Source organism: Oreochromis aureus, linkage group 11 (assembly GCF_013358895.1).
Source record: "Oreochromis aureus strain Israel breed Guangdong linkage group 11, ZZ_aureus, whole genome shotgun sequence".
Classification (NCBI taxonomy): domain Eukaryota; kingdom Metazoa; phylum Chordata; class Actinopteri; order Cichliformes; family Cichlidae; genus Oreochromis; species Oreochromis aureus.
The window spans coordinates 21,710,531-21,736,517 of record NC_052952.1 but is presented as its reverse complement, the minus strand read 5'-3'; the positions used below and the strand labels follow the sequence as shown (position 1 = coordinate 21,736,517).

The following is a 25,987-nucleotide window of genomic DNA, read 5'->3' as shown; positions in this document are numbered from 1 at the left end:
ATGTTTTCTACAGTCAATGCTTGGAACTTTTATCGCGATGTCAACAACTCTCTGCCGGAGGGTACATAGTAACGGTTGCTAAGCAGTCGCTAGGGGCGGGGACGATGGGACAGTCGTTTCCTGTGACGTAATCGGCTTGCCTTTGAAACTTTGAACTTTTGTTTGATGTCATCAGTCCCAAAACCCACAGATAGGATCAGAAACTGTCTCTGAAATAGCAAAGTTGGAACTTGCATTTTACACGCTTTCAACGTGGAAGGTCCATTTCAGATGCGATCAACTCAAAACCGAACAGATAGTCATTTAACCCATTCTAACATACAAATATTAGAAATGGAAAACCCAAATACAGAGAACATTATGGAACTGACAACAGCTCGTGCTCATGCTGTCATCAAATCCTTTTTTGAAAATATGACAGCTGAGCGGTGGCGTTCCATTAAATCAGGAAACCCTGACATAGCCACTAAGACTCTTCTGGCTGAGGCCATTATAGAGATCATTGAAATAGCATCGAAGCATTTTCAAATGATCTCCCAGAATGCCAACATTGAAGTGTCGGAGGAGGCTGTTTTGGACAGCATGGGTAACATACTTCCCAAGCCTTTGGCGGAAGCTTTGAAAACATACAATCGTGGCCACGAGGATAGCACCGAAAACTTAGAGGAGCTCTTTGCTAAAGAGGTTGTGCTGAGTGTTCAATCTGCTCAGTCTGCTGACAGTAAAACAAGCTTAACTTTAGAAGATCAGCACATCATTCCTCCAAATCAACTGAACAAAATCATCAATTTTGGTGGGAGAATGATTAAAGCTTTCATCTCAGTGATGAAGTCTGTCGGCATGAGCTCTGATACCGTTAGCCTCACTGATTCAGAGGTGGACACTGAAATTTTAGATAGCCAGCTGGATCGCCAACATGAGATACTCATGATAGGCTCCCAGGGCAGCTTAAATACGGCAACTCTGAAAACTACGGAATTTGTCATCCAAAAGGCTGTCGCTGAACTTCTCCCAGTTCAGGATCAAACTGAAGATCCTGAGTTCAACAAGTTGAAGTCAGCAACAATCGAAGAGAGTAAGCAGTTTGCGAAAGAGCTCACTCGTTCAGCCGAGGCAGAGATTCAAAATTCCCCAGAGAGTGATGAAGTTATCACTCCTGCATCATTTAAAGATAAATTGGAGCAGCCACAAAAAAACACCTTAGCTAAGATAAAAGCATTCTTTGCGAAGCAGTTTGCAAAAGCAACAATTCTTCGCGCAGTCAAAAACATCAGGGCAACATTTCAGAACACAGGGAAAGACGAAAGCAGTGAATCGCTGGAGCAGGTTGTTCATGATTTTCTGCTTCAGACCGTAAAAGATGCGAGTGAAAATGAAACCTGTGAGCTTGAACTATTTAAAAACATTTCTATGGGCAAAAGTCTGGAGTTCACCAACCAGCTCACAGAAATGCTCAACCACCATGCTTCACCCGGCATGGCACCTGAAACTTTGCCTGATCGTTTCAGAAGAGCATACATCAACAGAAAGGTCAGAGTTTTCTTGGGACTCATGAGGTGGTGGTTTTTCACCCAGGCTGAGAGCCAGAGTCAGAGCGTAATGCTCGCATTACGCGGTACACAGTCAGTGACAGAACCACAGACAAGTGTCCCAACATCCCATCCAAAACCTGACCATACTGTGCCAGACGCTTCTGTACGTAAAGCTTATATCAAAGTAATCCTTTGCAGATTGATAGCCGTATAGCTAAAAAATTAAACATCATGTGCACTTGTGGCTGCTCAGAGAACATCCACAGTTGGGTTCTGGAAGAAGTATGGGACCAACTGCAGGATAAAGAACTTATTATAACTCCCCAAACCCTTAAAAATCTTGAAAAGCACATTCTCAAAGACCTGCGCGATGTCTTTGGGAGTGTAGAAAGTGTTCAAGTAGCTCTGGAGTTACAGAAATCCACAGCTGTAAAACTCATTGCAACTAGCTTGACTGAACATCTGTCAAAACCGAAAAAGACGCCGTCTGCCATTGTCAGGTTTTTCACTGCACTGGCCAAAGCCATCACCAAGCCGTTTAAACGCACAACTTGAAATGGTGGCTTTGAACACCAACTCAGTATTCATGTCTTTTTCTTTCAGATAAATACCCAAATATATAAAATCACAAATGTCGTAGCAAGAGAGAAATTTGATAAGAAGTGGATTCAAGTCCCCCAACCGGTCTCGGCAGATGGCCGCCCCTCCCTGAGCCTGGTTCTGCCGCAGGTTTCCTCCCATTGAAAGGGGGTTTTTCCTGCCCACTGTCGCCAAGTGCTTGCTCATAGGGGATCATCAGATTGTTGGGGTTTTCTCTCTTGCACTGTACGGTCTTTATAATATAAAGCACTTTCAATCAGCTTTTGTTATTGGGCCCTATTTAAATACAACTGATTAGCAATTTTAAAACAAATTCCAAATCAATGAAACAAATTCCAAATTTTAACTTGTATTTGTGTCTCTTTTTATTTTCTGTCTTTATATTCAACAGGCTAAATAATGAAATTCACTGAACTTACACTGGCAAACGGACAGAACACACAGCAAGATGAGGGTCGATCACGACACACTGGGGCACGTGTTGTCGTGGAATTTTGGAAATAAAGTCTGCAACACAGAAAAGAGCTGTGATCAAGCAATTTATTACGATTTACAATTTATTCTTTAATTAAAAACAAACTATTTGTGTTTAATTAAATATAGGAGTTTCACTGAGAGCTAAAAGCCTGATTTTCCAAATGTTTTTTACAAACCTCATTTTAAAAAAAGCATTTTCGTATTTCACATTAAAACATGTATTTAAAATGTATTTTAAAAACCTTATTTTCAAAACAGCATTTTTAAATTCCACATTAAAAAATGATTTTCAAAATGTTTTTTAAAAGCCTAATTTTAGAAAAACATTACCGTTGCGGTACGGCTGACCACAAAGCTAATTTTCTTTGCCTTCCCCCAACATAAACACATCCTCCAACCACACGCACTCCTGTATTTTGTTTTCAAACTCCATTACAGTTTATTTCACACCACAAACCTTTTGTAAACAATTAAAAAACTAAAAGTAAACTGCAATAAATTACAGGAAGCAATACAATAAAATAGCCTGCTAACTCTTTCACACTACATACACACGTACACGGGGTTTGTTTTTTTGCTGTCTTTTTCTGTCAGTTTGGGCCTTTCGTCCACACGTAAACTGTGTTTTGGATGACAAAAAAACTGAGATTTTTAACCGTGTTTTTATTAGCTGCTTTATGTTTTGGCTTTTGTGTTTTGTTTCTATCAAGCTTCAAATCCCCCTCCATTAGCAGTTTTTCACGTATACACGTAAACATTTTCCACAGTAAAAAAATATTATTTTCCAAATGTTTTTAAAAACCTAATTTCAAAAACCTTTTTCAAATGACAAATTAAACTCATTTTCAAAATGCTTTAAAATAAAAAAGACAAAATTCATTTAATATTACACTTTAATATTACTTTAATGTATACTTAGCAAATAGGCACTTGGATTATATTTTATAACAGTATTTAACAAGAGCAAGTTTCATTTTTCCCTGGTTTTACTACCACACTGGGGCACATGTTGTCGTGGAATTTTGTACATAAAGTCTGCAACAGAGAAAAGAGCTGTGATCAAGCAATTTATTATGATTTACAATTTATACACATCAAAACATTATACTTGATGGGAGGGAGGGTGGCGTGTGGTGGGTGCAAGGTGGGGTGTGAAAGGTGATGGGGGTGAGGTTTTGAGGGGTGGGGGGACCTCACCCTCCTATGGGGGTCAAACTGGAGGATCCCATTTCCTCCAGCTTGACAGCCCAGGCTGGAACGGGGGGTGGGGGTGGGTGATGGTGGTGTGGGGGTGAGGTCCCTCCACCCTGTTGGCGTCAAACTGGAGGATCCAATTTCCTCCAGTTTGACCCCCCTCCCCTATGTTCTTGTGTGTCTTTAAAGCCCATTTCCTCTAAGTTGACAAAGTGTACCGGAAGCCTGTCAAAAGAGGGTTTCAGTTCACATTAATGGTTGTAGTTAGGTAGGTAGGTACGTGAGTCTGGTCTCGGGAAATCGACTCTCATCAACTCCCTGTTCCTGACTGACCTCTACTCTAAGGACTGCCCTGGCCCCTCCCACAGGATTAAAAAGACTGTTCAAGTGGAATAGAGTAAAGTTTTAATAAAGGAGGGAGGAGTCCAACTAAGCCTAACCATCGTGGACACACCAGGATTAGGCGATGTGGTTGACAACAGCAAGTGCTGGCATTAATTACATTGAATTTATGAAAAGACTACATGACAAGGTCAGTGTCATACCTCTCATCGCAAAGGCTGACACACTCACCCCAGAAGAGTGCCATCTTTTTAAAAAACAGATTATGAAGGAAATACAGGAACACAAAATTAAAATCTACGAGTTTCCTGATGTAGATAAGGATGACGACAATAAGCTGGTCCAGAAGATCAAGGAAAAAATGCCGTTGGCAGTGGTTGGCAGCGATGGTCGTTATCAAAGTGAACAGCAAGAAGGTCAGAGGTCGTCAGTACCCATGGGGTGTGGCAGAAGTCGAGAATGGGGAACACTGCGACTTCTGCAGATATACCAACTCTTTCTTTTACTGTTCTAAAGATTTAACAGGCGTGTGCACACTAAAGCTGTCAGGAGAAGGCAACTGAACCGTTCTTGGTCTAAAGAGAGAGGTCAGGTGGAGCTGAGGCACGGTCTCACCGCAAACTGGCAAAAACTAAACTGGTAATGCTGGCATAGCTTTCAAGCTAACACGCTTGACTGCCTGACTGATTTCGTTACCCTCTCGGACGTTTGTCGGTTTATGCCTCGGTGAGTGTCCGTTGAAGGCTGGGTGGTAACAGTTTGGCTTGATCTTAAATTCCATCACTTCAAGTTTGCATCTGTGGTACTGCTCGTAGTGATGAGTGTGCTCCTACCCTATTCACACACAACAGTGTCACAAAAAAATCACCTGTTAGTGCCTGTGTCCTTAATTCCCATTTCCTCCAGCTTACAAAGTCGGTATGGTTCATAATGGTGAGTGTGTGTTCCTCCCTATTCACACGCAACAGCGTCACAAAAAAATCACCTGTTAGTGCCTGTGTCCTTAATTCCCATTTCCTCCAGCTTACAAAGTCGGTATGGTTGATAATGGTGAGTGTGTATTCACACGCAACAGCGTCACAAAAAAATCACCTGTTAGTGCCTGTGTCCTTAAATCCCATTTCCTCCAGCTTACAAAGTCGGTATGGTTCATAATGGTGAGTGTGTATTCACACGCCACAGCGTCACAAAAAAATCACCTGTTAGTGCCTGTGTCCTTAATTCCCATTTCCTCCAGCTTACAAAGTCGGTATGGTTCATAATGGTGAGTGTGTGTTCACACGCAACAGCGTCACAAAAAAATCACCTGTTAGTGCCTGTGTCCTTAATTCCCATTTCCTCCAGCTTACAAAGTCGGTATGGTTCATAATGGTGAGTGTGTATTCACACGCAACAGCGTCACAAAAAAAATCACCTGTTAGTGCCTGTGTCCTTAATTCCCATTTCCTCCAGCTTACAAAGTCGGTATGGTTCATAATGGTGAGTGTGTATTCACACGCAACAGCGTCACAAAAAAATCACCTGTTAGTGCCTGTGTCCTTAATTCCCATTTCCTCCAGCTTACAAAGTCGGTATGGTTCATAATGGTGAGTGTGTGTTCCTCCCTATTCACACGCAACAGCGTCACAAAAAAATCACCTGTTAGTGCCTGTGTCCTTAAATCCCATTTCCTCCAGCTTACAAAGTCGGTATGGTTCATAATGGTGAGTGTGTGTTCCTACCTATTCACACACAACAGTGTCACAAAAAAATCACCTGTTAGTGCCTGTGTCCTTAATTCCCATTTCCTCCAGCTTACAAAGTCGGTATGGTTCATAATGGTGAGTGTGTGTTCCTCCCTATTCACACGCAACAGCGTCACAAAAAAATCACCTGTTAGTGCCTGTGTCCTTAAATCCCATTTCCTCCAGCTTACAAAGTCGGTATGCTTCATAATGGTGAGTGTGTATTCACACGCCACAGCTTCACAAAAAAATCACCTGTTAGTGCCTGTGTCCTTAAATCCCATTTCCTCAAGTTGGAACTGTGGTACAGCTCATAGTGATGTCATAAATCCCATTTCCTCATGTTAGAACTTATTCTCAGTTCAGGTAGTCTTTGAACTTGCTGTCTGTCTGGTAAATGATTGGTTGTCAAGTGTTGCTGTTGTCCACTGCATCTCCAAAATCTGATGCATCCACAATGGTCAGTGTCAGCTGATTCCCTATCAGGGAATTCATAGAGTTTTATTTTATGCTCCTGAATTTTCTTCATGGTCTGTTTTTCATGATCTGGTCCTGGTTGCCTCCATCTGCTGCTGCTGCAGGCAGATGGAGGATCATGGCTCCTTGTGTTAGCTGCAGGGTCTATGGCCTGTGAAACTACCAACTGAATAAGTTGACACAAAACCTTTTACAATTGTATCTGGGAATTCATAGGTTGTTTTTTGTTGTTGTTGTTTTTAAGCAGATGCATTTGCATCACTGCTGACCGTAAGTTCACCTGTTAGTGCCTGTGTCCTTAAACTCAGCCCATTGTCTTGTCTGATCTGAGGTCGTATTCGAAATTCCCTCACGAAAATACAACAAGGCTAAACTGAGGGAAAACCTTAACAGAAACTGGGAAACTATGACTCTCACTGTGACTTTATACTATGAAGCTACACTATGACTTACTATGACTTAACTGGGAAACTGTGGCAAGGGGTAGGGAAGGTAACATGAGACGACGTGATACTGAACACAGGAAGACAGAGGAATTAAATACACAAATGAGGAGATCAGGGAAGTGGAGACACATGAGCGATGCCAGCAGTTCAAAGAGCAGGTCATGCTGAAGAGGAGAATGTGTATTTTCTTTAATTAAACACAAACTATTTGTGTTTAATTAAATATATGAGTTTCACTGAGAGCTAAAAGCCTGATTTTCCAAATGTTTTTAAAAAACCTCATTTAAAAAAGCATTTTGTATTTCACATTAAAAATTGTATTTAAAATATTTTTTAAAACCTTATTTTCAAAACAGCATTTTTGAATTCCACATTACAAAATGATTTTCAAAATGTTTTTTAAAAGCCTAATTTGGCTGACCACAAAGCTAATTTTCTTTGCCTTCCCCCAACATAAACACATCCTCCAACCACACGCACTCCTGTATTTTGTTTTCAAACTCCATTACAGTTTATTTCACACCACAAACCTTTTGTAAACAATTAAAAAAATAAAAGTAAACTGCAATAAATTACAGGAAGCAATACAATAAAATAGCCTACTAACTCTTTCACACTACGTACACACGTACACGGGGTTTGTTTTTTGCTGTCTTTTTCTGTCGGTTTGGGCCTTTCATCCACACGTAAACTGTGTTTTGGATGACAAAAAACCTGAGATTTTTAACCGTGTTTTTATTAGCTGCTTTATGTTTTGGCTTTTGTGTTTTGGTTCTATCAAGCTTCAAATCCCCCTCCATTAGCAGTTTTTTCACGTATACACGTAAACATTTTCCACAGTAAAAAAATATTATTTTCCAAATGTTTTTAAAAACCTAATTTCAAAAACCTTTTTCAAATGACAAATTAAACTCATTTTCAAAATGCTTTAAAATAAAAAAGACAAAATTCATTTAATATTACACTTTAATATTACTTTAATATATACTTAGCAAATACGCACTTGTATTATATTTTATAACAGTATTTAACAAGAGCAAGTTTCATTTTCCCCTGGTTTTACTACCACACTGGGGCACATGTCGTGGAATTTTGTAAATAAAGTCTGCAACACAGAAAAGAGCTGTGATCAAGCAATTTATTATGATTTACAATTTATACACATCAAAACATTATACTTGATGGGAGGGAGGGTGGTGTGTGGTGGGTGCAAGGTGGGGTGTGAAAGGTGATGGGGGTGAGGTTTTGAGGGGTGGGGGGACCTCACCCTTCCTTCTATGGGGGTCAAACTGGAAGATCCCATTTCCTCCGGTTTGACCCCCCTTCTCTGTGTCTTTAAATCCCGTTTCCTCCAGCTTGACAGCCCAGGCTAGAACGGGGGGGGGGGGAGTGTACAGCCCAACAAAGTGTACCGGAAGCCTGTCAAAAGAGGGTTTCAGTTCACATTAATGGTTGTAGGTAGGTAGGTAGGTACGTGAGTCTGGTCTCGGGAAATCGACTCTCATCAACTCCCTGTTCCTGACTGACCTCTACTCTAAGGACTGCCCTGGCCCCTCCCACAGGATTAAAAAGACTGTTCAAGTGGAATAGAGTAAAGTTTTAATAAAGGAGGGAGGAGTCCAACTAAGCCTAACCATCGTGGACACACCAGGATTAGGCGATGTGGTTGACAACAGCAAGTGCTGGCATTAATTACATTGAATTTATGAAAAGACTACATGACAAGGTCAGTGTCATACCTCTCATCGCAAAGGCTGACACACTCACCCCAGAAGAGTGCCATCTTTTTAAAAAACAGATTATGAAGGAAATACAGGAACACAAAATTAAAATCTACGAGTTTCCTGATGTAGATAAGGATGACGACAATAAGCTGGTCCAGAAGATCAAGGAAAAAATGCCGTTGGCAGTGGTTGGCAGCAATGTCGTTATCGAAGTGAACAGCAAGAAGGTCAGAGGTCGTCAGTACCCATGGGGTGTGGCAGAAGTCGAGAATGGGGAACACTGCGACTTCTGCAGATATACCAACTCTTTCTTTTACTGTTCTAAAGATTTAACAGGCGTGTGCACACTAAAGCTGTCAGGAGAAGGCAACTGAACCGTTCTTGGTCTAAAGAGAGAGGTCAGGTGGAGCTGAGGCACGGTCTCACCGCAAACTGGCAAAAACTAAACTGGTAATGCTAGCATAGCTTTCAAGCTAACACGCTTGACTGCCTGACTGATTTCGTTACCCTCTCGGACGTTTGTCGGTTTATGCCTCGGTGAGTGTCCGTTGAAGGCTGGGTGGTAACAGTTTGGCTTGATCTTAAATTCCATCACTTCAAGTTTGCATCTGTGGTACTGCTCGTAGTGATGAGTGTGCTCCTACCCTATTCACACACAACAGTGTCACAAAAAAATCACCTGTTAGTGCCTGTGTCCTTAAATCCCATTTCCTCCAGCTTACAAAGTCGGTATGGTTCATAATGGTGAGTGTGTGTTCCTACCAATTCACACACAACAGTGTCACAAAAAAATCACCTGTTAGTGCCTGTGTCCTTAATTCCCATTTCCTCCAGCTTACAAAGTCGGTATGGTTCATAATGGTGAGTGTGTGTTCACACGCCACAGCGTCACAAAAAAATCACCTGTTAGTGCCTGTGTCCTTAAATCCCATTTCCTCCAGCTTACAAAGTCGGTATGGTTCATAATGGTGAGTGTGTATTCACACACCACAGCGTCACAAAAAAATCACCTGTTAGTGCCTGTGTCCTTAATTCCCATTTCCTCCAGCTTACAAAGTCGGTATAGTTCATAATGGTGAGTGTGTGTTCCTCCCTATTCAGACGCAACAGCGTCACAAAAAAATCACCTGTTAGTGCCTGTGTCCTTAATTCCCATTTCCTCCAGCTTACAAAGTCGGTATGCTTCATAATGGTGAGTGTGTGTTCCTCCCTATTCACACGCAACAGCGTCACAAAAAAATCACCTGTTAGTGCCTGTGTCCTTAAATCCCATTTCCTCAAGTTGGAACTGTGGTACAGCTCATAGTGATGTCATAAATCCCATTTCCTCATGTTAGAACTTATTCTCAGTTCAGGTAGTCTTTGAACTTGCTGTCTGTCTGGTAAATGATTGGTTGCCAAGTGTTGCTGTTGTCCACTGCATCTCCAAAATCTGATGCATCCACAATGGTCAGTGTCAGCTGATTCCCTATCAGGGAATTCATAGAGTTTTATTTTATGCTCCTGAATATTCTTCATGGTCTGTTTTTCATGATCTGGTCCTGGTTGCCTCCATCTGCTGCTGCTGCAGGCAGATGGAGGATCATGGCTCCTTGTGTTAGCTGCAGGGTCTATGGCCTGTGAAACTACCAACTGAATAAGTTGACACAAAACCTTTTACAATTGTATCTGGGAATTCATAGGTTGTTTTTTGTTGTTGTTGTTTTTAAAGCAGATGCATTTGCATCACTGCTGACCGTAAGTTCACCTGTTAGTGCCTGTGTCCTTAAACTCAGCCCATTGTCTTGTCTGATCTGAGGTCGTATTCGAAATTCCCTCACGAAAATACAACAAGGCTAAACTGAGGGAAAACCTTAACAGAAACTGGGAAACTATGACTCTCACTGTGACTTTATACTATGAAGCTACACTATGACTTACTATGACTTAACTGGGAAACTGTGGCAAGGGGTAGGGAAGGTAACGCAGACGACGTGATACTGAACACAGGAAGACAGAGGAATTAAATACACAAATGAGGAGATCAGGGGAAGTGGAGACACATGAGCGATGCCAGCAGTTCAAAGAGCAGGTCATGCTGAAGAGGAGAATGTGTATTTTCTTTAATTAAACACAAACTATTTGTGTTTAATTAAATATATGAGTTTCACTGAGAGCTAAAAGCCTGATTTTCCAAATATTTTTTAAAAACCTCATTTTAAAAAAGCATTTTTGTATTTCACATTAAAAAATTGTATTTAAAATATTTTTTAAAAACCTTATTTTCAAAACAGCATTTTTGAATTCCACATTACAAAATGATTTTCAAAATGTTTTTTAAAAGCCTAATTTGGCTGACCACAAAGCTAATTTTCTTTGCCTTCCCCCAACATAAACACATCCTCCAACCACACGCACTCCTGTATTTTGTTTTCAAACTCCATTACAGTTTATTTCACACCACAAACCTTTTGTAAACAATTAAAAAAATAAAAGTAAACTGCAATAAATTACAGGAAGCAATACAATAAAATAGCCTACTAACTCTTTTACACTACGTACACACGTACACGGGGTTTGTTTTTTTGCTGTCTTTTTCTGTCGGTTTGGGCCTTTCATCCACACGTAAACTGTGTTTTGGATGACAAAAAACCTGAGATTTTTAACCGTGTTTTTATTAGCTGCTTTATGTTTTGGCTTTTGTGTTTTGGTTCTATCAAGCTTCAAATCCCCCTGCATTAGCAGTTTTTCACGGCCCTGAGTAAACGTGGTTATCCCAGCTGGACTTTTGTCAAAGCTGGAAAGGCACCTAAAGAAAGCTCCAGCCGATCCAGGAGAGAAGGACAACCGCTACCCAGGCGAAAACCTGTAGTGATCCCATATGTGTCAGGAGTATCGGAGCAGTTGAGACGCATTTTTTCTAAACACCGGGTCTCTGTGGCTTTTAAACCCCAAAACACGCTGCGCCAAAAACTGGTCCACCCCAAGGATCGGGTCCCCCGACACAAACAGAGTAACATAGTGTACGCTGTTAAGTGCCAGGAGGAATGCCAGGATTTATACATCGGGGAAACCAAACAACCTCTAGCGAAGTGGATGGCACAACACAGAAGAGCTCCCTCGTCAGGCCAGGACTCTGCAGTCTATTTACACCTACAGGCCAGTGGACGCTCTTTCAATGATGAGGATGTACACATCCTGGACAGGGAGGAACGCTGGTTTGAGCGCGGAGTCAAGGAGGCCATTTACGTGAAAAGGGAAAGACCATCTCTGAATCGAGGAGGGGGCCTAAGGGTACATCTGTCACCATCTTACAATGCTGTGATTGCAGCCATTCCCCAACTCTCTGTGAATGGTACTCATGGCCATTGATCAGTGGGCTTCAATCAGTGGGTTTTGGTCAGTGATTGTTGATCAATGGTCATGGGAATTTGCATAATTATGATTAAGGAACTGACCTCACAGCCCATTGTTCCTTCAGTGGGCTGGTTTCAGTCATTATGCAAATGTACTGTTTATAAGGTTTGGGGAAACCTGCAGTCAGCTGAGACTGAAGAAGTCACTTGGATGAGTGACGAAACGTTTCTCCCACAAAACGCTACGTCCAGATGAACAGATTCAACTTTTGGAGATTGTGTATACTTTTGACACCTCTGGTTAGCATTTAGTTGTCAGTCAAACATATTTGTTTTTTTCCTTGTTATTGAACAAATTCAGTTCACTACTTTTTACAATCTGTAACATCCATGCACATTGTTCCATTTACTGCATATTGCACTTTATTCATGTATGTTCTCCTGCATCAACATTGTAAAGTTCGTCACAAAGAGGTTTATATATTTATAAATACTTCTATTCTCTATTATATTCTGTTCTGCTTTTTTATTGCCCAGATTTTAGTTAACCTTTGTTAAATTGTCTGTTATATGTCAATAGATACGTGTGACACAAATATAAGTGTCTGGTAAATTATGTTTTGTTTTGAAATAATTTTCTTCCCAAATCTAATACATGCTAAGTGTAACATGTTATTTCTGCTAAAACCTGAACTTAAATGTGTATATGATGTGTATCTGTTTTTCTCTCTGTTTTAGATGCACATATCAATTTTGAATTCTGCCTCAAAGCCAGAATTGCAGGAATGCACCACGTGTTGCAGAAGACTCTTTCACTGCCCTCTATGCCCCACTTCAGCCCTAGTGCCAGGGCAAAGATTGAAGAGCATATAAATTGACACATTAAAAATGCTTTGCCTTCAAAGGTATGTTGGTATTAAATATACCTTATAGTTAAAGTTATAAATATGCACTTCTTTTCAGCACTTCTGCAGTCTCTTTGTTGACTTAAAAGTTGCTGTTCACATTGTACAGTTCAGTGCATTCATCAGCAAGAAAAAAAGTGTGTTTTTATTTAATATATTTTTATTTCCTGTTCACCACATTTCTTGACAGCTCTTGTAAGTCATGCCATTTTGCTTCCGTTATTGAGTCATGGCTATGACATTTTTTCAACTTTATATTTAAGCTTGTAACTGATTTTATTTATGCAATATAATGAAGTAAATGCAGAATAAACAAAGAAATGCTTAAATTCAGAGAGAATTTGAATAGTTCTTCAATTATTTAGCACAGTGAAATACAACTTTTTAAAAAGAACCTATATACTAATAGGCAAGTATACACTAATATATAATATATATTAGTGCTGTCAAACAATTAAAATGTTTAATCAGATTCATCATGGGGTTACTGTGGATTAATTTTGATTAATCCTGATTAAATATCATTCATTTTTATTCTATATTAATTGCATTTCATTTTGCATGAGCAAACAGACTTGAAAAAAATCTTAACTTATTTATGGAACATCTTGAACATTCACTTTAACAAAAAACTCTAAACATTTATCCACTCTATGTGTCACTCTTGGGGGGGGGCACTTCAAGCGCTTGAAACAAGGAACCAAAGCTATGTAAAGCGCCCCTGGTCAAAGTCACCAAACCAGTTCGTAAGCAGGTACATGTGTGGCCAGTAGGGTCCTTAGAGGCACTGCAAGACTGCTTTTCCACCACAGTCTGGGAGATCTTTAAAAAGACTGCCACACACAACAACACCACAGACTTTCAGGAATATACAGAAACTGTCATTGCCTACATCCCAAAATGCATCGATGATATCACACAGACCAGGACTATCACTGTCCAGGCCAATCAGAAACCATGGCTCACAGGTGAGGTTTAAAGGCTCCTAAGGTTGAGAAATGCAGCCTTCAGAGCCGGGAATTAGGTGAGCCTAAGAGCAGCAAGGGCAAACCTGCATCATTTACAGCTACAGACGAAAAGGCAGTACTCCAGGAGGATTTTGCAAAGCTTCAGCAACAGCAGAGATACTTGGAGGCAGTGGCAAGGAATGCAAACCATCACAGACTACAAGCCCACTCTGCAGACCGTGGTGACACAATCCCCAGACAGTGTGTGGAGATCCCTTGCCAAAATCAATACACGCAAAGCTCCAGGTCCTGATAACATCCTTGGACGAGCACTGACGGACTATGCTGTGGAACTCACAAATGTCTTCACAGACATCTTTAACACATCATTTGGGTCAGGCTGTCGTTCCCACATGCATTGAAGCCTCCACCATCATTACTGTACCGAAGAAGTCATCTACCTCCTGCTTTAACGACTACCGTCCTGTCAAACTCACCTCCATCATTATGAAGTGCTTTGAACGGTTAGTCATGCATCAAATCAAATGATCTCTTTCCCCCAACCTGGATCCATTTGAGTTTGCATACCGTTCAAAACGCTCAACCGATGATGCGTTTTCAACTCCCCTTCACTCAGCCCTCACACATCTGAACACTACAGACTCATACGTTAGAATGCTCTTCATAGACCTTAGTTCAGCATCCAACACCATCATTTCCCAGTAACTCATTCACAAACTGGATCTGCTGGGGATCAGCACCTCGTTGTGTAACTGGCTGCTAGATTTCTTGACAGGAAGACAGCAGACAGTACTGGTCGGCAGCAACACCTCCAGCCCAATAACACTGAATACGGGGGCTCCTCAAGGATGTGTGTTGAGCCCCCTTCTCTTCACTATGCTGACCCACGACTGCACACCATCACATAGCTCCAACCTTTTCATCAACTTTGCAGACAAAACAACTATGGTAGGTCACATCAGCAACAATGATTAGATCTACTACAGGGGTGAGATTAACCATCTGGCAGAGTGGTGCAGCTACAACAACCTGTCCCTGAATGTGGAGAAGACCAACAGCGACTCTACTTCCTCTGCAAACTGAGAAGCGCAAGAGATTCAATCCCCATTATGAGCACCTTCTACAGAGGCACCATAGAGTATCCTCACCAGCTGCATCACTGTGTGGTATGACTCCTGCACTGGGTTCTGCAGGAAAAAAATGACAACGGGTAGTGAGAGCACCGGAGAGGATTGTGGGGACCTCTCTTGCCTCCCTCCCCAGGAGATCTACTGCACCTGCCTCATCCAGAAGGTCCTCTCCATTACAGGTGACTCTCCTCATCCCTTCAACAGCTTCTTCAGTTTGCTGCCATCAGGAAGGATACTGAAGAGCCTCCGGGCCAGAACCCGCAGACTGAGAGACAGCTTCGTCCATCAGGCTGTCAGGATGCTGACCATCTCTGAATCGAAAAGGGGGGCCCAAGGGTACATCTTTCGCCATCTTACAATGCTGTGATTGCAGCCATTCCCCAACTCTCTGTGAATGGTACTCATTGATCAGTGGTCTTTGATTAGTAGTCGTTGATCAATGGTCATAAGAATTTGCATACTAACAATCATGGAACTAACCACCCAGCCCATTGTTCATTCAGTGGTGCTAGTTTCCTTCAATGTGCAAATGTACTGTTTATAAGATTGGGGAAACCTGCAGTCAGCTGAGACTGAAGAAGTCACTTGGATGAGTGACGAAAAGTTTCTCCCACTGAAAACGCTACGTCTAGATGAAGTAAATCCTTTTGCTTAATCATTCAGGTAAGTAAATCCCAAAAGGATTTACTTACCTGAATGATTAAGCAAGCATCAAGACCTTATTTTATTAATATTTCTAAAATGATAGCAGCACAAACAAAATATTTTGCAGCACAAAGCAGCACAAATGTTTGACATCAATTTTGTTTGATTTGAAGAAGGTGGGGGGGGGCAACTTCACCCACACCAACTTTTCTCCTCACATGTCGACCCTGTGGAACAATAGAGTGATAACTGCTAACAAAAAGACATTATTTATCAGGAACTGGTTTGAGAGTGGTATCTTGTTTGTAACTGACTTGCTGGATTTGAGTGGTGCCTTATTGGATTATGTATCTTCCTCGAAGAGACACAGCTTTAATTGTCCATTAAAAGAATACAGAAATGTTTGCTGTGCTATCCCTTTGGCCCTAAGGCAGCTGATACGCAACACAATGCTACATTCTGAGGTCAATCCAGCGCTGCCAAACTTAAAAATTGGTAATTGAAACCTAAATGATAGTAAATGTAACAATAAATTTATCCTTGTGAATTTCAAATCAATTCTTTTCCATGGGTTTAACTCAGGTAGATATTTGCAGGCCCTTCATGGGGATCAGTCACTCATGGAAAAGGCGTTCTCAAAATTCATCAAGTGGCCTGTCTCCCCAAAAGTAAAAGAAACTCATTTCAAGATAATTAATAATATATATCCTGTGTCTGAATTTCTAAAGAGGAGGTTTAAATTTGAGGTTAATCAGTGTGCATTTTGCGATTCAGCCTGTGAAACATTACACCATTTGTTTTTCTCATGTCCTGCATCAGCTGCCTTTTGGTTAGAACTACACAGCTGGTTATCCCTCAAGATCAACGATATCCCACAGTTTAATATTTCTGATATTATTTTCTATATGGCTAAACAACATCCATCTGTCTCTACTGTGATTAACATTGTCATCCTGTTAGGTAAATACCATATACATTGTTGTAAATGGAGGAATAGAAAACCGTCCTTTACATGGTTCATCAATGACTTCAAACATTATTCATGTCACTTAAAAAATTGAAGTCATGCAGATTTGCCACAATCTATGATGACATTTCCCATTTGCTACTGTTTTGATCATTACCTCTATTGTGTGTCAACCTGTGCTCTTTTTTTTTTTATTCTTTCCTGTTAATACTGTGAATTTTTGTCTAGCCCCCTCCCCCCATATCCTTGCTGTTGGTTTTGTAGTGGTGCAGCGGATCAAAAATCTCACGGGTCGGATCTTATCACGGTTTTAAGTCACGGATCGGATCAATTTTCGGATCAGCAAAAATAGAAAAAAAAAAAAAAGACAAATTCGACTCGCCATTTACTTATTTAAGTATTTTTTGCCTATTAAAAAACATTCAGCTGAAGACTCATTCCACGCACTTATATAAAAACAACTTAAGGTGCAATATGGACATTATGGACCATGCTGGGCATCCTCTGCATCCTCTGCACACGGCCATAAACAACCAGAGGAGTCTGTTCAGTGAGAGGTTGCTTCTCCCAGAGTCAATGACCAGCAGATTTAAAAAGTCCTTTGTCCCACACGCCATCAAACTGTCTAACTCCTGGCTGGAGGGGAGCAACAGTTTTTGTTAATATCCAACGGTGTAATAGACTCACGATACTTGAAATGTGCCGTTCCCTTGTATTCTTATTCCTATTTATTCTATTTATCCCTTTTGTATTCTCTGTATTTATATATGTCTTTGTATTTATATGTGTGTATATATGGTATATTTCTGCTCACATTCTGCAACTTCTGTCGGTGCTGTGCAACTGGAAACTGAATTTCCCGGAGGAACCGACCCGAGGGATAAATAAAGTTTCATCTAACCTAGTGTACTACCACTCCGCTGTGATATAACGAGCGGTCACGGTCACGTGACTTTCCGTTGCCCTGGAGGTCCACCCATTTGTAGTTAGAGCAACAGAAGATCCCTGAGACAGTTCAGCCATAACTTTAAACTTCTCCTGCTCATACATGCTTGGAACGATCTTGTCACTGAAGTGGACGCGCAACGGGATATCATAGCGTGGCTCAAGCACGTTCATCACAGTTTAAACCCCTTGTTTTGCACAACGGAATACGGCCTCCCGTCTGCAGCTAAACACCCCAGTAGCTTTTGCAATAGCTTTAGCCCGGTCGGATTGGGCAGCAAAGGGCTGCTTAAATGCCGCAAACTCCTCTGCTCCGCCACTTGGACCGCTAGCGCTGGCCATAACTACCGCTTGACAGACTGACCACGCGCACCATACACATATTTATTTTTTTCTTTTTCGAATCTTCGGATCACGTGCGTGCCGAACCGTGGCGTGGGATCGGTTCGGATTTCAGATCAACCGTGATCCGTTGCACCACTAGTCATTAGGCTTCACTTTTAAACAGTAAGTTAAATGGTTTCCTGATTCTCACATGGACTTGGTTTACAGGAGAGCAAACAGTTCCTGATCAAGCAGACTGAGAGCCCGAGTCGGCAAGCTCACATACCGACACATCATGCAGGAGTACAAGACTGAACACGACATATGGGCAAGGATTTACTGTCTTGAAAACAACATAATAAGACTTGTTTTTATGTTTATAATTTAATGCAGGCTAGGTTTTACCACACACGTCTGCACGAAGATAATTGTATTAAAAGTTGTGATTTTTTTTAAAGGAATACATAAAGAAGGAGAATTAAAACTTGATCGTTATTAGAGTATAGCATTTCCACTATGTAAATAGATTAGTGCCTTTTATGTCTGTCCTTCAAAGCAGATATTTTTTTTCTTTACATAATAAAATAAAATGAGAAACATAACAGCCCCCTCTGCTGTCGCCATTGTGTTATTGCTTCAACATGGAGCTACTGTTTACTTCCTGTTTGGGTCTGCCTGTTCCTATGAGCTCCTGCTACCTGTCCAACAAGAGAAATTCTTCACTCAGCAAGTTGGTGACAACGCCTGGGCCCTGTTTTAGAAAGTAAAATGTTAAAAACATTGCTAAATTTGTGGAAATGTGATATCTCTGCGTGGTGCTGAGTCCTTAAGGTAAAGTAGAGGTGGAAAGTAGAAAACATCGGCTAACATTAGCTCGTTAGCTCTGCCTCTCGGGAGGTCAAAGCTGCAAATATAAAGTTTGTTTTTGTATATTTATATACGTTTCCGCTTTGGGACATTGACGCACTTAGTTCCACAACTAGCGGTTTTACTTTGGGGAACTTATTCACGTTTTCCTTCCACTTTTGCCGCTGCTAGCCGACTGCTAACCTACAGTAGTAACAGTCGCCAAGGGAACAATGAACATCCTTCCGAAGAAGAGCTGGCATGTCCGCAACAAAGACAACGTCGCTCGAGTGCGGAGGGACGAGGCCCAGGCAGCAGAGGAGGAGCGCGAGGCCAAGCGTCGCGTGGAGCGCGCGGAGCAAGAGGTGACTCCGGATGGATGACCGTGGCGTGCTGTTACTGTACCCTACCTGGTGCTCTGTTTCCCTTGTAGTCTGAGCAGGATACCTCAAATTTAAACCAGATATGATCAGAAGCAAGGTTACTAACTTGAACAACTTAAAAAAACGTACTCATTTATAATAACAGTGTGCAGTAAATGTCCTTTTTCAGTAGAGCCTACCTGAGACGCTCTTAGTCCAACCCTAGTTACAAAAAAGTTAGAATACTGTGTAAAGTGTAGCTTTTTAAGTCAAGTAAACCTAAACCTAAATGTACCTTGAAGCACTGATGGTACCTTTCCAGATGTGCAAGCTTCCAGTTCCATAGGCACTAATGCACAAGTTGTACCTTGAGAAACAGTTTTCTACTGTGCGTCAGTCCATTTTGAATAGGCTTTGGCCCAGAGAATGCAGCGTTTTTACTGCACTGCTGCCTGTGATGCCAAAAATCACAGGCAAAATATTCCTCTAGCTGTTTCCTTTTAGTTAAGCTTACTTTTCCAGCCTTTTGTTACCACTGTCCCAACTTTTTGAGATCTGTTGCTGCCAACAAAATCACTTAAAACATTGGTTATGTTTTCAGTTGTGATTAAGAATTTCATAATACAAATTAATGCATTCTCTTTTTAATTTACATTTTATACAATAAATAAATATCTAGAATATTAAAGCTTTTTTATAGCGGGATGCAAAAATAAATATATTAAAAAGGCAGACTTTTTTTTTTTAAATAAAATGTATTACAGAAAAGTTACCCCAAAAAGTAATGTCAGTACTGTACATTAAAGTAAAGTAAAGTAAAGGACAGGAAACGTGAGATGACATTGAAGTAGCTCAGTATCACAGGGTGTAAAATGTAGCGGGCCGGAATAAAATGTTATCATGCGAGAACAGATTGTTCTTTGCTACACTTATGTATTGCATTGCAGAGATTATTAGGGTTTTACTGTATTTAAAGAAGCTTTGAGCCCATCAGTGAAGGTTTTTTGTCATCCACTGTGACTAAAAAACATTTTTAACCATTTCATTTAACTTACTAAAGCTTAAAATAGATTTTTGTTGATCAAATAGACAAGATGTATTGGAAAACATATAGAACTTTGATACGTAACGTAACCCAGATGTCCAGAACCCCTTAAAAGGCCCACACTGATACAGGAAACACCCTGTTTTTATGAAACAACAGAGTGAAAGCAGACTAAATATTAGCAACCACTTATGCATTATGATAGGTAGAGTATATGAGCATCAGATACTGTCCTTGTTGACTGCTGATTAGCATTGTTTCTCTGATGTGTCAGCTAACTTTTGTGCTGACTTAATGTTCAAACAGTGTAGTGATCTTTTCTTTATTTCACCTGCAAAAAAAGGTGGATAGTTAATGGTAAAAATATGTAATATACTAATTACAAAAAAACAAAACAAGTTGTTATTATAAACATCAGTTTTGGTCCAGAGTTTTGCAGTCACTGCATCCCTAATAGATCTCTCACTAGAATCCAGAACAAAATCACTTCAAACCAAAGCTGTATTCAAAGCAACTTAAGATTGGTTTGATAAACATTACAATTTCTAACCTTCTTGATGAGAGCATTTATTACAGGACTTCAAAAATACCATGGAAAGATGCCCACAGAATAAACCTTGAGATAGTGTTTATCAATATTGCAGAGTAAAAATTCGTGAGTGTGTTGTATTGTGATATATCATACAGCCCCAATCTAGTACATCTATAAAATTCCTCACCGATACATAAAGCATAAAGCTCACATGTGGCACTAAAATGACTGTAAATGGTGTTTTTGGTTGCAATCATCCTTGAAAGTCACACTGTGTACTCGACACTGTGTAAATATTTAATCACTGAACAGGTTTATTTGTGTGAAATACTGCATTACTAATGTGCAAGAGCTGTTCAAATTGCAGTTCTGATGGTATAATTTCACATAATTTCAGATCTTTGAATTACTCAGTGTTTTTTCAGTGCACGCCTATCCTTTACAATTGTAAAAAAACAACACATTTACTGTTGTATGATGTCTTTTGTTAATATTTAAAAAAAAACACACACACCTGGAAATCAATGCTAACATTTCCTATGTGTTACTATTCAGACTGCTGTAAATGTGCTGTACGTTTCTAAATTGGCACCAGTAGAAAACTTAAGTATATATGATTTGAGCTTAGTTTATTCTTATGAAGGTTAAATAAGCTTTGCTGTGCCCATGAATGTCCTTTAATTGTTGTTTATTGTTTACAGGCACGTACAGAGTATCTGAGAAGGAAAGCCCGAGCTGCTCTTCAGTCAACAGGAGGAAGCAGAGATGATGGTGATGAGGAACAGGGTGGAGGAAGTGGAGCTCTGGAGCATCTCAATCTTTTCCCCCTGGAGGAGTCCTCGGAGAAGAAGGGGAATGAGGAGTATCTCAGGGAAAAGAAAGAAGAAAAGGTGTCCGTGCTGCTGCTTCTGTCAGTCTTCTCTTTCACGCTTTTCTTTTGCTCTGACGTAGCAGCTGAATGATAGCAAAGATTTTGCTAGTTTGGTACCACATCTGGGTTCAGTGTCCTGCATGGTCTGTGGTTGCAGGTCCAGTGCTGAATACCATTTACATTTTCATTTTTTCCATTAAAAACCTTTAGTAGTTTGGAGTGGATCTGCAAAATCTTGCTTTTCAGCTCAGTCACAAAAATGCTAAATGCTATATATGTTTTTGAAATGTTGCCAGAGAAAAGATGATTCTTATCTTATCTCATCATTAGTGGGTGTAGTTTTCTCAGATGTCATTTGAACGGTTTGTTATCACCAGACTTTAAAAATTAATGCAATCAGTTTAAATTTTTGTCTTGTTGTCGTCATACCTGCTGAATCTATTCTGCAGCCCAGAGCCAGTATGTATGCACGCAGCGTAAATAGATGGAGCATGAGACGGGGGGGAAATTAATTCAGACAGACAATATAAATACAAGTTAAAGCCCGTGGATGTGATCAAGGCTTTCCAATCACAGGTCAGAAAATGCCAAAATGCTGCTGATGGCAAAGCAGAGGCACTTAAGTACCATTTACATTTATTTAATGATTTGCTGAAGTATATTAGTTTATTGTGTGTCCTGTTTTAATGGCAGAGAATATCCATAACAGTTGTTGTGTTTTAGTTCATTTAAATTTTTTGCTTCAGTAAATTCAGAACTCAACAGGAAGTTGAATTTTTGAAGTGGTGTAGTGGGAAACACCTTGGTGCACAGTGAGATACGCTACACTCAGGCTACGTCCACACTAATGCGTTGTTGTTTGAAAACGCATCGTTTTCTCTCCGTTTCGGCCTCCTGTCCACACTGAGACTGCGTTTTCACTGATGGAAAATGCAGCGTTTTGAAAACGCTCTCGAAAACGTTTCTGGTTTCCTTGGTAACCTTTCGTGTATATACATATGTGTATATGCACTACTTCCAAACACTTTGTATAAGCACTTTCTTTCTTTCAAGAACACCTACTAATTGTATGTCACGTTGCTGTATTGTGTGTTTGGATTTCAAAAAAGATATTGTCAGCCACCATTTATCACCTAATGTTGATTTCCTGTTGCCACTAGCTGTCGCGCTGACTGTGTGTAGATGTCTCCAGACTCACTTCCAGGACGTCAAGCTCAGGACAGAGCGGACAGTGTACATTTGAGTTATAAGAGCTTTTGTGGCAACTAATCGAAATTTGCTGAGCTGACATGGACGCACCAGACAACAAAAATTCAAATACTTCTTAGTTTAGCATTGCCAAGGTCTTTAGATTAAAGTTCTCTAAGAGGAGTTTGATAAAGTGTACTGCCTGAAATTAGCATTTTACATCTAAAACAGTGGACTTCCTGTTGGGTTTAGAGCATGTCTCCAGGAGGCTTTTTTTCTACATATTGCAGGTTTAAATCAGGCTACAGAATTTCATACATGTAAGTGAAACTTGTTATTGTTTTTTTTTTTTTTTTTATATGTAGCACCAGAAACTAATTTTCCCACACCCACAGGCCAAACCTACAAAATACAAAAACTTTTACCAGTTTCATACCTTTCAAACTTTCCTACCCCATCAACAACTTCCTGTTTTAACAATATGAAGCTAAGATAGAGACAAATCAAAAAGCAATTCATCTACTCTTTTAGACCTTTTCGACTTTAGCTTGGAATAAGGTCAGGAGTATCAGGTCGCATTTTTTTCCACTGTTTTCCTTTATCACACAACAAGAAATAGTTTGCTTTTGACATCTTCCCACTGCTGGTTTTATGTGAGGGAGCTGCTCAAATAGAACACAGCATGCGGCACACATGATGCCTCAGACAGTTAGCTCTGCTATTTGCACTTAGGAACAAGTACTATGGAGCTCCTGGAAGGTTAAAGACAGGTTAATGTCCCATCTGGCTACTCAGATATTTACATTCTCCTATCTGTTGGGTATTGTCTATTGCTACAGTAATGAAAAAATAACACAAAATATTTGTTTCCTGTTGTTGTTTTTGTGGGGTTTTCTAGGAGAAGCAGGAAAGAGCCATTGGCTTACTGGTGTCATTGGGACCCCAGCCGGGGTCTGAGGTCACGCCGTGGTATCTGAAAAGCAGTAAAGACAAAGAGGAGAGCAAAGAAAAAGAAAAGAGAAAGGGGATAAGTGAAGAAGAGAGAGAGAAGAAGGATCGTAGACTGAAGGATAGTTTGGATCCTTTGAAAGATATGAAGAAAGCTCTCGGAGAGAAAGACAGAAAGGAGCACAAGAGCAAGAAAAAGGAAAAAAGAGACAAAGGGGAAAAGAGGAGCAGCGGAGAGAGGTAAGAATACCAGTATTGATTGTCTGGAAGTTTTATCCCCCTTAGTATTTTACTGAGGCTCAAGTCAAATTAAAGCAATCTTGTGGTGAATATCAAAGCAGGTCGGTAACAAAATGTCTGTCTGGTCTCTTCTAGCTCGATAGAAAGGTTACGTGCTGAGCGTTTACAGAGGGAGGCTGAGGAAAGGAGGAGAGCCCAGGCACTTCTGGAGCAGAGGAGCGGCAAAGGAAAGGAGCCTGGGAGGGAAGTGAGCGAGAGGGAGAGGCCTTACAACAGTGCATACTTCCCAGAACTAGCCCGAAAGCGACAAAGGCGGGACCGGGAGAGCTGGAGAGATGAGATTTTAAAATCCTGAGCTCTCTTTGCTGTTTACAGACTCCAAATAAAGCTAAAGACGTTCACAGTACAGCCTCACTGTGAACTCACTATGATACAAACAGAAAGTCTGAGCCTTCAGCATTGTGATCGTTTATTTTTATTTATTATTTGTTCCTCACATGAGGGGCAGAGGTCAGATTTATCTTCAGAGTTTTACCCATGAACGCATCAGCAGGGCAGATGGCCCATCACAGTGGGCTTGATGCTCAACACGCCAGCGAAGACAGCACTGTGTGAACAGCTGTTAGCAGGACATATACAGTAAAAATCTAAAGAGTCTGTTCATCTAAAAACATTTACATTATATCGTCTTCGGCGATGGTGTGAGTTACTAGTTCTAGGCCAGTTCCATTCATGCATGCATCCATCCACCTCCTTCAGCTCTTCTGAGGGAGAGACCGAGACTTTCCCAAGCCAGAGAAAGGGGGATATAAAGATGTAATTTCCCCAGCATGCTCTGGGTCTGACCCAAGGTTTGCTCATGGTAGGACATGGCCAAAACATTTAACCTAGGAGGCATCCTATTCAGATGACCGATCCACCTCAGCAGGCTCCTTTAGATGTGGAGGAGTAGCGGCTGTGCTCAGAGTACCTTCTGAATGACAGAGCTCTAAAGGAGAGCTTCAAAGGAAGATCATCTCCACTGCTTGTATATTCGACAACTCTTCTCTTCGCCGATCCAAGTCCCAATGTATGATTATCAAATATAAACAAAAATCATAATTAATATTTTCAGTATTCTCTGACACTGCTGGTTTAAAAAGAACACTGTAAATGTTGATGGCAACAATAAAAGTATTATTATTTCCAGGAAAAAGCTCTCTCTCTACTCGTCTTTGAAGCGAACTGACCGTTTCTCTATTTTGTGTGTGTGTTTAATGTATATCATGCATCACTCACAGAAAAAGAAAAAGCACAGGTAGAAATGTGGAAATTAATGAAGACTGCTTCAGTTTCGGGGTCATGCCGCTGTGCTTGCTGACTCACACTCACAGTTTACAGGATGCTCGAATAGAGCAGAGCCATCGTTAACATTCATAGTAACACTTGTGCTTTTCCTAATAGGAGACCACAGCTGTGAAAAAATGACCTTTTGTGTGTGTGACAGTGACCAGAACAAAGGATTTGAGATTTTACAGGCATATGCTGTGGAAATGTACCCACCCTGCACCACAACACTACTTTTATAGGTGATATAACTAGTTTGTGGTGGTATATGTGCTGGCTCTTTTTGATAAGTTTATTAGGCCTAGGTTGCCTGTAATAACCTCTAAAAGGTGAATTTATGGCTTTATTTCTGGGGTCATTTTATAGGATGCCAGTGCACAAATCACATCACACCCAAAGGTCATGATATGAATACTTAAGTGATATTATGTGGATTTTAAAAATCCAATTCGAGATCGATATAAGCCACCTCGTTTGCTCCCCTGTGGGCGCATTATCACGGGTGTGTTTTGATACTATGAGGCTGTGGTGAATGATCAAGCCGGACCATGACAATGCGCGCCGTGCGAGGCTGACGTAGGCTGGCAGAGGAGAAAAACACAGACACCCTCCAACACTGTGAGATGGAGGGAGGAGGAGGATGTAGGAAATATATAAATATAACGTCAGAAATAGAGGATGGTTGTTTTCAGCGGTGCTTGTGACCGAGGCAGAGCAGAAATGGATGCGCAGCGAGCGGCGGCCTGAGGATGCACAATAGAGCATCTCACACACCGTGTTTAATTGCGGATTAGAGCGGAGGGGAAGAGGAGGGGGAGGGGGGAGAGCACAACAAGGAAGGCAAGGAGACGCTCTTTATTATTAGGAGAAAAGCGGAGAGGAGGAGGGGGAGAC

General features: G+C 40.8%; 1 protein-coding gene and 1 pseudogene across 3 annotated transcripts; both read left to right on the top strand.

Moving 5' to 3' along the window:
- Window positions 1-5,065: 5,065 nt before the first annotated feature.
- On the top strand, window positions 5,066-9,945 carry LOC116315672 (annotated as a pseudogene).
- An 8,438-nt stretch (window positions 9,946-18,383) lies between these two features.
- leng1 (leukocyte receptor cluster (LRC) member 1) lies at window positions 18,384-24,962 on the top strand. 3 transcript variants are annotated; one of them, XM_031734108.2, is made up of 5 exons: window positions 18,384-18,498; window positions 18,774-18,946; window positions 21,222-21,410; window positions 23,478-23,767; window positions 23,903-24,962. In XM_031734108.2, the coding sequence occupies exons 2-5, from the start codon at window positions 18,815-18,817 to the stop codon at window positions 24,120-24,122; spliced, it is 831 nt and encodes a 276-aa protein (XP_031589968.1). In that variant the 5' UTR covers window positions 18,384-18,498; window positions 18,774-18,814; the 3' UTR covers window positions 24,123-24,962. The 3 variants fall into 3 exon arrangements, with proteins under 3 accessions (XP_031589968.1, XP_031589967.1, XP_039476032.1); XM_031734107.2 differs by having other exon boundaries at window positions 18,385-18,566; XM_039620098.1 differs by having other exon boundaries at window positions 18,390-18,465.
- The last annotated feature ends 1,025 nt before the right edge of the window (window positions 24,963-25,987 follow it).

What these genes read in the sequence shown, in the direction of transcription:
- leng1 (XM_031734108.2), top strand. Translation starts at nt 18,815, where the DNA reads ATGAACATCCTTCCGAAGAAGAGCTGGCATGTCCGCAACAAAGACAAC. An exon ending in TGGAGCGCGCGGAGCAAGAG is followed by an intron (nt 18,947 to 21,221) that starts GTGACTCCGGAT and finishes TATTGTTTACAG; the next exon opens with GCACGTACAGAGTATCTGAG. An exon ending in GGGAAAAGAAAGAAGAAAAG is followed by an intron (nt 21,411 to 23,477) that starts GTGTCCGTGCTG and finishes GGGGTTTTCTAG; the next exon opens with GAGAAGCAGGAAAGAGCCAT.